We start from the raw sequence: 12356 nt of genomic DNA, 5'->3' as shown, positions 1-12356 counted from the left end.
TGAGCTGAGAGCAGATGCTCTGGGGAGGCTGGGCACCCGGGTGGGCTCTGACTTTGCTTCCCTGCTGTCCCTTTGGCCCTAGCCCACCTGTTCCTTACAGTCAGGCCCTCCCTAGCCTCGTCCACACACATAGGGGCTGCAGAAGGGCAGGCTGGAGGATGATGGCTACTGTACCTCTCAAGCAGGGGGAGAGCAAAGGCAGTCGGAGGAAGCTGGGGGGCAGACCAAGGTGCTGTGTGGCCCCCGCAGAGAGGGATGTTGGGCCAAGCAGAACTCATTTGAATACCAACACCTCCCACTTGTTCTCCCTGAGACCCAATCCTCTCTGAGGACTTTCCCATGGAGAGTCACCCTTTACTGTATACTCGGAGTGCATGTGTGACCCTGTCCCAGCCTGCACTGGCTCTACCCCACTCCCTGCCCCGCCCCCCACCAGCTCCTGTCACTATAATGTTCATAAATTCGGGTAAGACAGCAAGATCGCCACCTCCAACGTCTCCCGGAACAAAGTGACACACGCTCTGTTGGAATTCCTAAATCCACGGATTATCCTAGAGTGCCTGGGCTCAGAGCTCAGAGAAACTTCTGGCAAACAGCCAGTTCTGCAGAAAACAGAGCTGACAGGAGGGGAGAGAGCACAGGGGAGAGCCAGGAGGACAGACGGGAGGACAGACTGGGTCTCGGTGACACTGTGGGTTCTGGGATCCTGCGTGGTTGACATCAGTGCTGCCTCAGGTTTTTCTATCATATCAGCCAGTGAGATTTTATCTTTCTTTCTTTCTATCACATCAGCCAATGAGATCCCTTCATCTTTCATTTATCTGGCAAACAAATCCATTTCCTTAGCTGGGGAGGAGAGGGTGTCTTTCTAAATGCTTGACTGCTTAGAAGGTCATGGGACGGCAGAGATGACTCCTTGGGTAAGAGCACTTGCCGTTTGAGCATGAAGATCTGAGTTCAAAATCCCAGAGAAGCCAGGCACCTGGCCTGCATCCCACCAGCCTCACTCCAGGACCAGACAGAGACCCTGTGTCAAGCCATCAGAGGGCGCTGCAGAGGAAGACCTGACGCCCTCTGGCTAAACACATGGTGTTTGTTGTTTGCTTGTGCTGAGGATTGAATTTAGGGTCCCCCACATGCTCTGCTACATTCCCAGCCCCACAGGCACAATCTAGAACTGGGGGGCACGCGGTGGAGAGATGGTTCAGCAGCTCAGAGCCCAGACTGCTCTTGTAGAGGACCTGGTTCAGTTCCCAGTTCCCAACTGCCTGAACTCCAGCCATGTTTTGCTGGCTACTATTGGCAGTGAATGGGCATACTGAAAAATAAAAATAGCTGAAGACAACTACGGTATGCTCGTATATAATAAATAAATAAATCTTTAAAAAAATACTTTAAGAAAATAATAAAGGGGCTGGAGAGATGGCTCAGCGGTTAAGAGCACCAACTGCTCTTCCAGAGGTCCTGGGTTCAATTCCCAGCAACCACATGGTGGCTCACAACCATCTGTAATGGGATCCGATGCCCTCTTCTGGTGTGTCTAAGACAGCTACAGTGTACTCATATATAATAAATAAATCTTTTTTAAAAATACTTTAAGAAAACAAAATCTAAAATAAATCACAGTCAGGAAGAGCTGGGGCCTCTAGGTATGGTGGCCCACACCTTTAATGCCAGCACTTGGGAGGCAGAGGCAGATGGATCTCTGAGAACTTGTGGCTAGCCTGATCTACAAAGCAAGTTCCAAGGCTATACAGAGAAACCCTATCTCAGAAAAAAAAAATTAAAGGCATGCGGGAGCCACTGTGGGCTCTGTGTGCTGTGAAGGTGACAAGGGTACACGGCCGGGGTCTGTATGCTACTGCATATCACTTCTGACCTCATGGTCAGCCAAATCACCTCCGTTTTCTTACAGTCTCTAAAGTTTTATTCTTTAATCCATCTGGAGTGGGTGCGTGTGCGTGTCCGCGTCCATGTATGTGTGTGATGAAGTTATTTTGCAACGTTTATTTGAGTGACGTGAAGGCAGGACTGGAGTTTGCATTTTCTGTACAATCAGGTGTGCAGCGCCATCTACTGGCTGGTCTGCCCTGACGCCCTGTGGTCAGTGTGAGGACTGACTGCTCCAGGCCCGAGACAGCCACATCCTAATGCACAGAGGCTGCTAGTGAGGTGCCAGAGGGGGCAAGCAGCCGCCAGATGTTAGGGAAAGGAGAGGACATGGGTTCTCCCCTTGGGGCAGCGAAAGGCATGCAGGCCTATTGAGCTCACTGTGGATGTGTGGCTTCCAGAATGGCAGGGTAAGAGCAGACTGCTTTAAGTCCCCAAGCATGTGTCAAGTTGTTGCAGCAGCAACTGGATACACGGGCTCCCTACTTCCTATAGGTACAATGATATCAACACGGATGCCGCGCTGTTCTTGGGCCTGTAGCTTTATGGGTAAAGTTGTAAACCAATCGAGGCTTCACTCCTCGCAAACTGCCTTGGCTGCCCTTTACCCAATTTTTAATTAATTTAAAAGTTAGCATAATGCCTAAAAATAAATAAACACTGTGTGAGTACAATACACTCTTGGCAGAAATCTCAAGATCAGACCAAGCCGCACAGGAAATGACTCCAGCAGCCTGGGGAGTCTGCATGGTCCCTGGACCAATAGCAAGAGAAGGGGCTAGAGAGAGGCTGGGGTCATCTCAGCAGCTTTGAAACCTGGAAGCGGCAACAAGGACTTCTCCAGGCAGACTATCCTCCCATCCACTTGAAAAAGGGAGGTGGGAGAAAGCAAGCGGGAGGGACAAGCAGCGCAGGAGAGGGGAGAGGAGAATCTCCGGAAGGAGGGGGAGGGGAAGGTGACTGGAGACCGTTGGCATCCGCAAACAAGGGCAGAGGTCCTGAGTGGCCACCAAATGCTGCCTGTCCAGGAAGTTACAGGTCAGAAAGAGAGGAAACACAGTCAGCACGGTGGATAGATTTGATAAGACACAGACAAGAGTGCGGGACACCAAGCCGGTGTCCAAGGGACAGAGCAACAACCCGGTGAGGACCATGGCTGTGGAAGGCAGGGAGCCTGCCATCTCCACCACGGGACCCACGGGGAAGCTGACAGACACAGCAGGGAAGACCATCAGGAAGAAGTGGAGTCGGTGGGGTTCACAAGCCAACCTTATTTGTGGAGTGAAGGCCAAGCTCAGGTGAGGTCTGGTCATCCGGGTGGGAAGTCAGCCCTTCCTGATCAGGTCCTACCCAATACAGTTAAAGAGCAAGACCCAAACGATCCAACCGTCCTCGGAGCCTGAGAACACCTGTTAGACTCACAACGGTCCTACACCCAACAACAGACTCCGGGCATCCGCAATCCGGCCAGAGCTCATCACACAAGCAAAGAGGGGGGAAGACTGCCAAGTCCCCACAGAAGGCTGTGGGTCAGAGCTGTACAGGTTATGAGAGGCTGGCGGGAACCAAGTCACAGGGATGGAGCGAATCCTGCACGCCTCTGGCCGCACATGGGACGGTGAGCACCATTAACCATAGTGCTTCATATTTCTTTTTTTTTTTTTTTTTTTCGGAGCTGGGGACCGAACCCAGGGCCTTGCGCTTGCTAGGCAAGCGCTCTACCACTGAGCTAAATCCCCAGCCCCGTGCTTCATATTTCTAAACACCATGAGAACACCAAGAGATGGAATTTCGGGCATTCTTATGATACAGACACACTTGAAAAGTCACACCCCGTCCCGTGCAGCACTTGTGCGTCCATGAGGCAAACTGAAGGGAAAATGACCACGAATTCCAGTTTAGCCAGCAAGAACGTTAGTGTCCGTAAAGCTGTACTGCACATACGGTAAGGATTTACTCTGGAGCATGCCTGCCCCCAACCCCACCCCAAGGTATCCTTCAGACTTTTCGGCAGCACCCCAAGCACAGGGGATATTGCACACCAGACTCCATTTATATAAGATGGGTCCGCTGATGTACGCGAACAGCCCTGAACGGTCCGCTAGGCACATAATTCAAACAACGAGGAACTTCAGGTGCTCTGCAGAGAGGGAGTCTTCGACGTGACTTGTCACCAAATGGTTGGGCTTCCAGGCATTTTGGAAAAATCCCATTGACCAGGCAAACAGAGGTCTGTGTACCTAGCTGTGAGTCAAAAGGGCCAGCATGCCGACGACCTATCAGTGAGAAAGTTACATCCTAGAGGACCAGGCTCTGCAAACCTGAACCTCAAAATACAGAGTATCCTATGCCAGGACTTGGGAACCAAATCAGGATAGAAAACCACCACTCAAAACTGCCCCGATTATCAGAGGCTGAGTGGGGGAGGTGGGGGATGCTAGGAAGGGGCAGCATGTCCTCCACCAGCCATTTGTCATTCCCTGCTGTTGGGCAGCTAGGGGAATCATAGGAGCACAGAGGAGGGTGGGAGCACAGTGAGAGTAAGGAAACATAGATGGAGGACAGGAGCACAGCAGGAGGGTGGGAGCACAGAGGAGGGTGGGAGCACAGCAGGAGGGTGGGAGCACAGCAGGAGGGTGGGAGCACAGAGGAGGGTGGGAGCACAGCAGGAGGGTGGGAGCACAGAGGGAGGAGGGGAGCACAGAGGGAGGAGGGGAGCACAGCAGGAGGGTGGGAGCACAGAGGGAGGAGGGGAGCACAGCAGAAACAAGGGAGCACAGTGAGAGTAAGGAAACAGCAGTGCTGTGCTCCATAGGTTCATGAGCTGCTCTTCCCCCATCTGTCTATCTGGACCAGTCATGAAGAGCAAGACTACCTGTGTCCAGGGCCCCTACAACCCTCCATAAGCAGGAGATAGATCTGCTCCAGACACCACAGCCAGGCCACAGCTCAAAGCCCACCTGTGGGCCTTTCTTCCCTGCAGCCTGGCTTCACCACAGGTCCGAGTCACACAGAAGGTGCTGGGCCACTCAAACACAATGACAGTGACAGCTCTTGAACCCCCCCCACACACATCTGGGCTCCCAGGCAAGGGCTGATCCCTGCTGGGGGCCACAGGATGGAGGGACACCCCCAAATCACACACTGAAATCACTCAACGTGATTTAGGATGCCAAAGACCACCATGCAACAGGGCTGGCGGCCAATGCTTCCAGTGGGCCTTTAATTCCCAGGCCCTATGTTGGCAGGATGCCCCTGTGAACTGCCTTGGATGAAGCCAGCCTTCACCAACAGACACACACTCGCTTGGGGAGCTGTCAGGAAACTGAACCGGTCTGTGACTGGAGGCTGGATGACAAACAACCAGACCACACACTGCCACACTGTCACACTGCCCGACTGTCCGGCCCCGCGTCATCATCTTAAGGGAAAGTGGCTCATTGGCTCAACAGAGAAATCTTCAGCAATTATCCCAGCGGGCTGGTGAGAAGGACAAGCTGTCTGATACTCACCTGAAGGGGACGTTAGTGCCTTTCTGGTGGAGCGCCGCCCTGCCCTGGGGCCGTTGGCATGCTCTGTAAGGGCATCTGAGCTCAGTGAGAAGTGGAACTGGATGGTTCCGGATTCCACCTGCTTCACCTGCAATGGACCACGAGAGGGTGACAGTGGTGTCCCTCACTGGCGCTTCCAGCCGAGACCCACCAGCACAATCGCGGCCCTACGGCCCAGGCCCCCCTCAAGAAAAGTTCCGGCCAGAGAGCAAACACTCTGGAAGCCACGCGTTCTTAGATCATAAACAAGCAATTTTCTGAGAAGAAAAATTAGTTGTGGCATTAAAGTCTCTGGAGACCATATTATCAGGGAATGACATTTGCCCATGCAGAATTATGGCTAAGGTGTTTAAAAACCATAATGTGTGTGTTTTTTTTTTAATTAACATGTAATATTGACTTACTTGCATGACTACAGTCCTATGGGTTTTAACCCATCCCTCAACTGGTCTGAGCGGCCACTGACTGCTTCTCCAGAACTAGGCTGGTCTTACTGAGAATCACGTAAATCACATGAAACTCACACAGGCTTGAGAGCGGCTCTCTCTCGGTCGCTCACTCTCTGCAATGTCCATGGGGTGACCCACAGTATGGAACACATAACAGTCCAGGGCTTTCATGACTGAGTCACATCCTGTCATAGAGGTATGCCCGGTCATGTCCTATGACACTGGTGTGCCTGGTCATGTCCTGTAGGATGTCATACAGATGAGGGCAGGTACAAGAGAGAACGAGGCCTGTCATTGGTCAAGAGGGAAGGATGGGCGGGAGAAACGTTTTAGAGAGAGGAGGAGACTGGAGGAGGCAGAAGAAGCAGTTGGAAAGAACATGGAGGCTGATGTTAAGATTCCTCTCTGCACATTTACACGTTGTTATGAATGTTCTTAAGGGATGGGTGTGTACAGGGCTTTATATGTCTAGGTGGGCAATTATTTCTTATCAACTGGATCAGAGGTTATTGTGTTGTGTGTTCTTTCATATGGTGATTTAAGTTTAAGAGTTTGTGGTGACTGGAGACACTAGGCTGCCACGGAATTGGGATGTGTATGTCTGGCATGGTGGCAACCTGCCCTGGGAACTGGATGGGTAGAGAGATTGCTGCCAGGCTCAGAGAGAGGCCATCGGCAGTGTGAGATGGGATAGAGCAGAGCAGGTGAGAACCATTGCTGACTGAGATGAAGATGTCCACCAGATGTCTTGGGGCACTGCGGTGCTGGACCTAGTGTGGGATAAAAGAAAGCCTTTTCTATAATTTTACAGCAGTGATGTCCTATCACACGGGTGTGCCCAGACCGCCCATCCACCCATTTACTGGGAGCACCTGGGTAGTTGGCAGTCCGCCGACTGTACACACAGAGTTGTCACAAACCGTGGTAGACAGATTGCTGTGTGAACCGGCTCTCGTTTCTCTGGGAAGGAGCTGCAGAGTAACTCTGCAGACACTACGTCTTATAAAAAAATGAAAATATCCAGAGCTGTGGGGGCTCAGCAGTTAAGAGCACTGGCTGCCTCTTGCAGAGGACCCAGGTTCAGTTCCCAGCACCCACCCGGTAGCTCCAACCACCTGCAATTCCAGTTCCCAGGGATCCGTCCCCCTCTTCTGGCCTCTGCAGGTACTGCATGCTCGTGGTTCACAGACATGCATGCAGGCAAAACACCCAGGCACAAAAAAGAACAATAAAGAAACCTCGAAGACATTTTCTGGGCTGGGATTCCCTCTGCTTCGAGGTCTATTTTGGCTGGTATAAACATGCTGGAGTTTTTCAGTCAGTTGCAGTGTTACATCCAAACCATGGCTCTCACAGACCACGTGATGGAGACTGTTTCCGTGCTCTTAGAAACCTCTTACTTCACAGGGCTGAGGCGGGATTTACACAGTTTGCTCTTCTTTCGGTTTTGTTCAGATCTCCCCTTCTTTAGAATCGTTCCACTCTATCTGCCTGTCTGCTGGGTTTAAACTTTATGGTTTGAATCTGAAATGTTTTCCCGCAGGCTCCTGTTTAGAGCTATTCGAAAGCCTATGATAGGTGGGGCCTTGCTGGCTATTGGAAATGGGTCACTGGAAGCCATCTTTGAAGATCATATCCACCTGTAACTCTGGCTGGCACCACCTGCCTCCAGTTCTCCCGAGTGAAAAGCCTGGACTAAAGGCTCCCATCTCCACAGCCCACGCCCCTCACTGCTAGGACACACTGTAGTCCCTCAGACACTGTGAGACACTATTAGCCTCTCCTCCCTTGTTTCTGTCTGGAATTTTTGGTCACAACAAAATTAACTGTAATTCATGTGGTATCTGCTTGCTAATAACATCTCTTAAGGTTTTAAATATAAATTCTACCAGGGTGCTGATAAACGCTTGTCACCCAGCACAGAGGAGGCTAAAAGGAGGGACATCACCAGTCTTAGGCCAGTGCAGGTTACACAGTGAGACCCCTTCTCGAAAAAGTAACTAAATAAATTCAATAAAAAACGGTTAATACTTCTAGGTCTAGTCAGCACTGGTAGCTGGTTACCTCTCTGGGTGGAACCCAGACTAGGCTCCCACCAAAACCCTGGCTCCTGGCATTACTCTGTCTCATACTCAATATAACAGCCTTGAAGACCTCACTGGATACAATGTAACTTCTGCCTTGACCTCTCTTGACCTCCCAGGAAGCCTACTCTGCCCTTCTGCTGTTTTTCATTCCGTCTTCCACGCCTCCTTCTCTAGAGTAGCAATTCCTCCTTCTCTAGAGCAGCAGTTCCTAACATGTGGGTTACCTCCCCTTTTGTTCACCCAGGTCACCTAAGACAGATATCTGTAGTACGGTTCATAATAGTAGCAAAGCTGTAGTTACATAGTAACAATGAACATAAATGTATGGTTGGGGCTCACCACATGAGCAACTGTATTCAAGGTCGCAGTGTTGGGAAGGTTGAGGACACTTCTCATGAGAAACACCACATGGCTCTAGAATTCCCTTCCTTCAGTTCCCTGGAGAAGGCAACGCCTGTGCTTCTGGTGGCCCTTGCCAGCTACAGAATTTCTGGCTCCAAGAGCTTTCATTTTTCCCACTGGTCCTCACTGGGCAGAGCAGTCTGCAACATCCACCCAGCACTTCTCTGTGGGCAGGGAACTGGTTTTCTATTTCTGTTCTCTGCTCTCTCTTTGCTTGTAGTTGTCAGTGATTCACAGTGCCTGGCTGAGGTTACTTCCCATTTATCTCTGCACTTTGCTAAACTTCCGGATATCTGGGTTTGTGTCTCTTGCCAAGAGTTTCCTGTCATCATATCCTCAGTCAGAGGCATTTCCTGCACCGGGCACTCTCCCACCTCGAGGAACTCTGACGTCTCAGTGCTGGATCAGGTGCTGCCCCACTGTTCAGCACAGGAGCTTGGCTGCTACCGCCAATCACTCGTGCAACTCTGGTGGCCCTGGTTCTACCGTCTGATCGTCAGGGATGACAAACTCTGGCCACCAGTCCAGCTGCAGAGCACATCTTGTGAAGATTTTGACTTGCTTCTTTTTAGTTCTAAAGTCTCCATCTGGCTCTTGCCTGCACCCTCCCTCTCTCCACAACAGTGTTAGCACCTATGTGTGTGGACATTTCACTGTTTTAAGCATCTTAGGATCCTTGGTAACTAACCTTTGAACTATCTCAATGTTGCTGTCGGCTAACTGGTGAGTTACCTCATGGGCTCCTGGTACACGAATTCATTTAGATTATATTGCACTCATTTTAAAGATTACATGTTAAGTGTCTATGGTTGCTTTGCAGTCCATGAAGGGAAGACAGTTGGCACTGCGCGTCAGCAGAAATCAGGCCCCTGGGATCAGGCCCCTGCTTCATACCACAGTTCCTGTGGGCATCAGTGTCCACATGAGTGTCCCTCTCAAAGCTTACACAACGTCCTCCACATCTCCTGCCTATGATCTTCCAGTGGGCAGCCCCTGGAGTAGACAGAGTCCACCACACACACAGCTCAGATCTCAAAGGCCCTGGCCTGCTGTTTAAGGTCCGATCCACACCCATGCAGCTTGGGATAAACCCGGGATTTTGTAAGCAGGTTGCTGACAAGCCCCTCCCTTGGCAGCTCTGCCCAGTTTCCCGGGAGCCTTGAACTCTCCGACCAGGCCCGCTGTGAGCATCCTACCTAAGGCCCAGTGCTTTGTAAAGAGGATGGAGTGTGAAAATAGGTAACGCCCGCATCCATCAGTTCAGGAAGTCAGTGTGTGATGTCTACAGCTGATAAACTGATAGCGTGAGAGAGGCACTATTTCAAAATCAGAGGTAAATAACTGTAAATCACAGCCAGGAGCTGGAAGTGCAGGCTTCTGGAGATAGAAATACTTTTAAAGAATTATTCATCCAAAGGAAAAGGACGAGACAAGAAAAGGAAACACGGCATGAGATGGAGGCTTGCTTCACGGCAAACAGTGAAATAACAGTGGGCAACATGAGCCCCAGAACAGCTTCCCAGAAACAATGCAGCTTCTCCATGAGTGCTGTTTTCCCCGACTGGCAGCTGCCATTTCTGCTCAGCTTCCCTCTCAGTGTCCAAAGGTCCGCAGAGCCCGCTGGGCGAGGGCATGGGTAAGGCACACCCCCATTCCAGCTGGTCCGACTTGGCCAGGGTTGGAGACACCAGGAAGAAACTCGCAGAGAAGCCATGGTGCTTTCCCAGCGCAGGAGCAGAGACAGAGCAGGTCCCACGACATCACACTGCTGTCATTCACGATGTCTGCTCAGGGTGCTGGTCCTCAACCACAGGCACTTCTGGCCCAAAAAGCCTTCAGCAAGGTCTGTAGATGCTTGCAGCCACAACTGGGGACTCCACTGACATCTAGTGGCGGATGATGGGGATGCAGCCAAACACACTCTAGAGCAAGTGGACAGTAGTGACTCCATGCAGAAAGGTCAGCATCTCTGGGATTGAGAAATGCCAACTCGGAGTCGGTGTTCTTCGTGGGAAATGGGAGATGTCTGGCATGTGTGTCACAGAGCAAGTCAAAAACTTTCAAAATGCCTGAGCCTGGTGCAGTTTGCACACTCAAAAAAGGGAAGGCTGTGGAGTGGCGGATGAGCTGTAAATGTGACAGACATTTACACTAGAGATACAGACAGACAGGCAGGCAGGCAGGCAGGCAGGCAGGCAGAGAGGGAGAGACAGTGAGAGAGGGCAGAGGGGAAAAAAAGACAGAGAGAAAGATAGACAGCCATGCACAGACACAGAGAGAAAGAGACAGAGATATAGACATAGAGATCCAGGCACACAGAGATAAACAGAGAGAGACAGACAGACAGACACAGAGTTACAGACACACAGAGATAAACAGAGAGAGACAGACAGACATAGAGATCCAGGCACACACAGAGAGACAGAGATAAACAGAGACAGACACACAGAGAGTAAGAAACAGAGAGAGACAGACACAGAGATACAGACACACAGAGACTAAGAGAGAGACATAACCACACAGAGGCAGAGAGAGACACATACAGAGACACACAAGGGAGGAGGGGGGAAAGGAAGAGAGAGAAGAGAGGGAGAGAGGTGGAGGAGGGAGAGAGGGAGACAGGGAGGGGGAGGGAGGGGAAAGGTAATGGCTTTGAGATTTCTGATGGTGATTTCATAATAAGGGCTCAAACCAGACCATATGGAAACGCAGGGAAATACGGTCCCATAATGAGACATTGCTCAAAACAAGGAAACTGCACCGTCAGCCGCTCCCTGGTGCGGGTCCCCAGAGCATCAGGCAGACCGTAAATAACAACACTGGAAGTAACAGTTGTCGCCAGATTCTGCACAGATGTGACATTGTGAAATGGCAGGTACTGCCCCTCTCCCTGAGAAACAGGAAATGGGTGGTAAGGGCTCCATGCAAGGCTGAGACAGGTACACTACCGGCACCTCATGGAAAGGCGAAAGGGCCCTGCCACACCCTAGAGGGCAAGGATGGACCCCAGACACGGGCCTGAGCCAAGCTGCAGTGCCACCTGCAATGCCACACCTGTCCGTGGTGTCCTGGGTCACTTGACTTGCAAGACTCGCTTGAGCAGGGCAGCCAAGTTGGCCAAGGTGACAAACCTGTCCTGGAGCCCCTCCTGACATTCCTTGCTTTCCAGGTTGGGGCTCAGAGAATGCCACAGTCAAGCAGCTCTGTCAGTCTGAGAGTCTGCTGGGGACCTGCACTCTACAAGCTGCTGAGAGCTGCAAGGTGCACTGTGGGAATGTGTTGGGGGCGGGGTTTAAAGCCCAGCTTGGAGGACTGGGTCTAAAGCCCAGCTTGGGGGCGGGGTCTAAAGCCCAGCTTGGGGGCGGGGTCTAAAGCCCAGCTTGGGGGGCGGGGTCTAAAGCCCAGCTGGGGGCTGAAGCCAAAGCCCTGGTTAGTTCTCGCTCCAATCACTTTCTGGCAAAAGTCACCCGAAGTTCTCCTCAGAGGCACTGAACATGGGCACGAGCCGAGTAGCAGCTCCCCACAAATGTGCACACTGGTCCAGCAGGCCATCAGAGGAAAAGGAGATGCGAACGTGGACCAGGACGAAACTGGCCTAACCAGGGCTCAGCACGCACCGAGGGCATGTTCAGGACACAGAAAAGGCCTGTTTGTGAAATACTGAAAATACACTGGTCACTGTGGGGCTTTCAGATAAATAAACTTGGACGCCGTGGGTAAGCACTTCTGTGTAAGTGTAGAGGCCTCAGTTCAGTCCTAGGAACGCACAGGAAGCTAGGTGTGGCCCCAGCACTGGGGGAGGGGAGACAGGCAGAGCCCAGGGTGGCCAATCTGCAAGCTCCAGGGATAGTCTGTGTGCAAACACTGGATTGCGAAGGATACAGGAAAAACTCTGATGCCTCCACATGCACTCTCATGGTAACTGCACCCACATATCACACACACAAGCACACGAGCACATACATACACACACACAC

General features: G+C 51.6%; 1 protein-coding gene across 5 annotated transcripts in view; it reads right to left on the bottom strand.

Moving 5' to 3' along the window:
- Positions 1–12356, bottom strand: part of Nphp4 (nephrocystin 4) — an 85872-nt gene that overhangs the window by 34419 nt on the left and 39097 nt on the right. For all 5 annotated transcript variants that reach the window (XM_006239465.5, XM_039110105.2, XM_017593435.3 and 2 more), the window contains exon 11: positions 5403–5529. In XM_006239465.5, coding sequence (XP_006239527.1) covers positions 5403–5529 — 127 coding nt within the window. The remainder of the gene's footprint in view (positions 1–5402; positions 5530–12356) is intronic.

The sequence above is a fragment of the Rattus norvegicus genome, chromosome 5 (assembly GCF_036323735.1).
Source record: "Rattus norvegicus strain BN/NHsdMcwi chromosome 5, GRCr8, whole genome shotgun sequence".
Lineage (NCBI taxonomy): Eukaryota > Metazoa > Chordata > Mammalia > Rodentia > Muridae > Rattus > Rattus norvegicus.
Note: the sequence above shows the minus strand (reverse complement) of the source record. Positions and strands in the feature narration are given on the sequence as shown.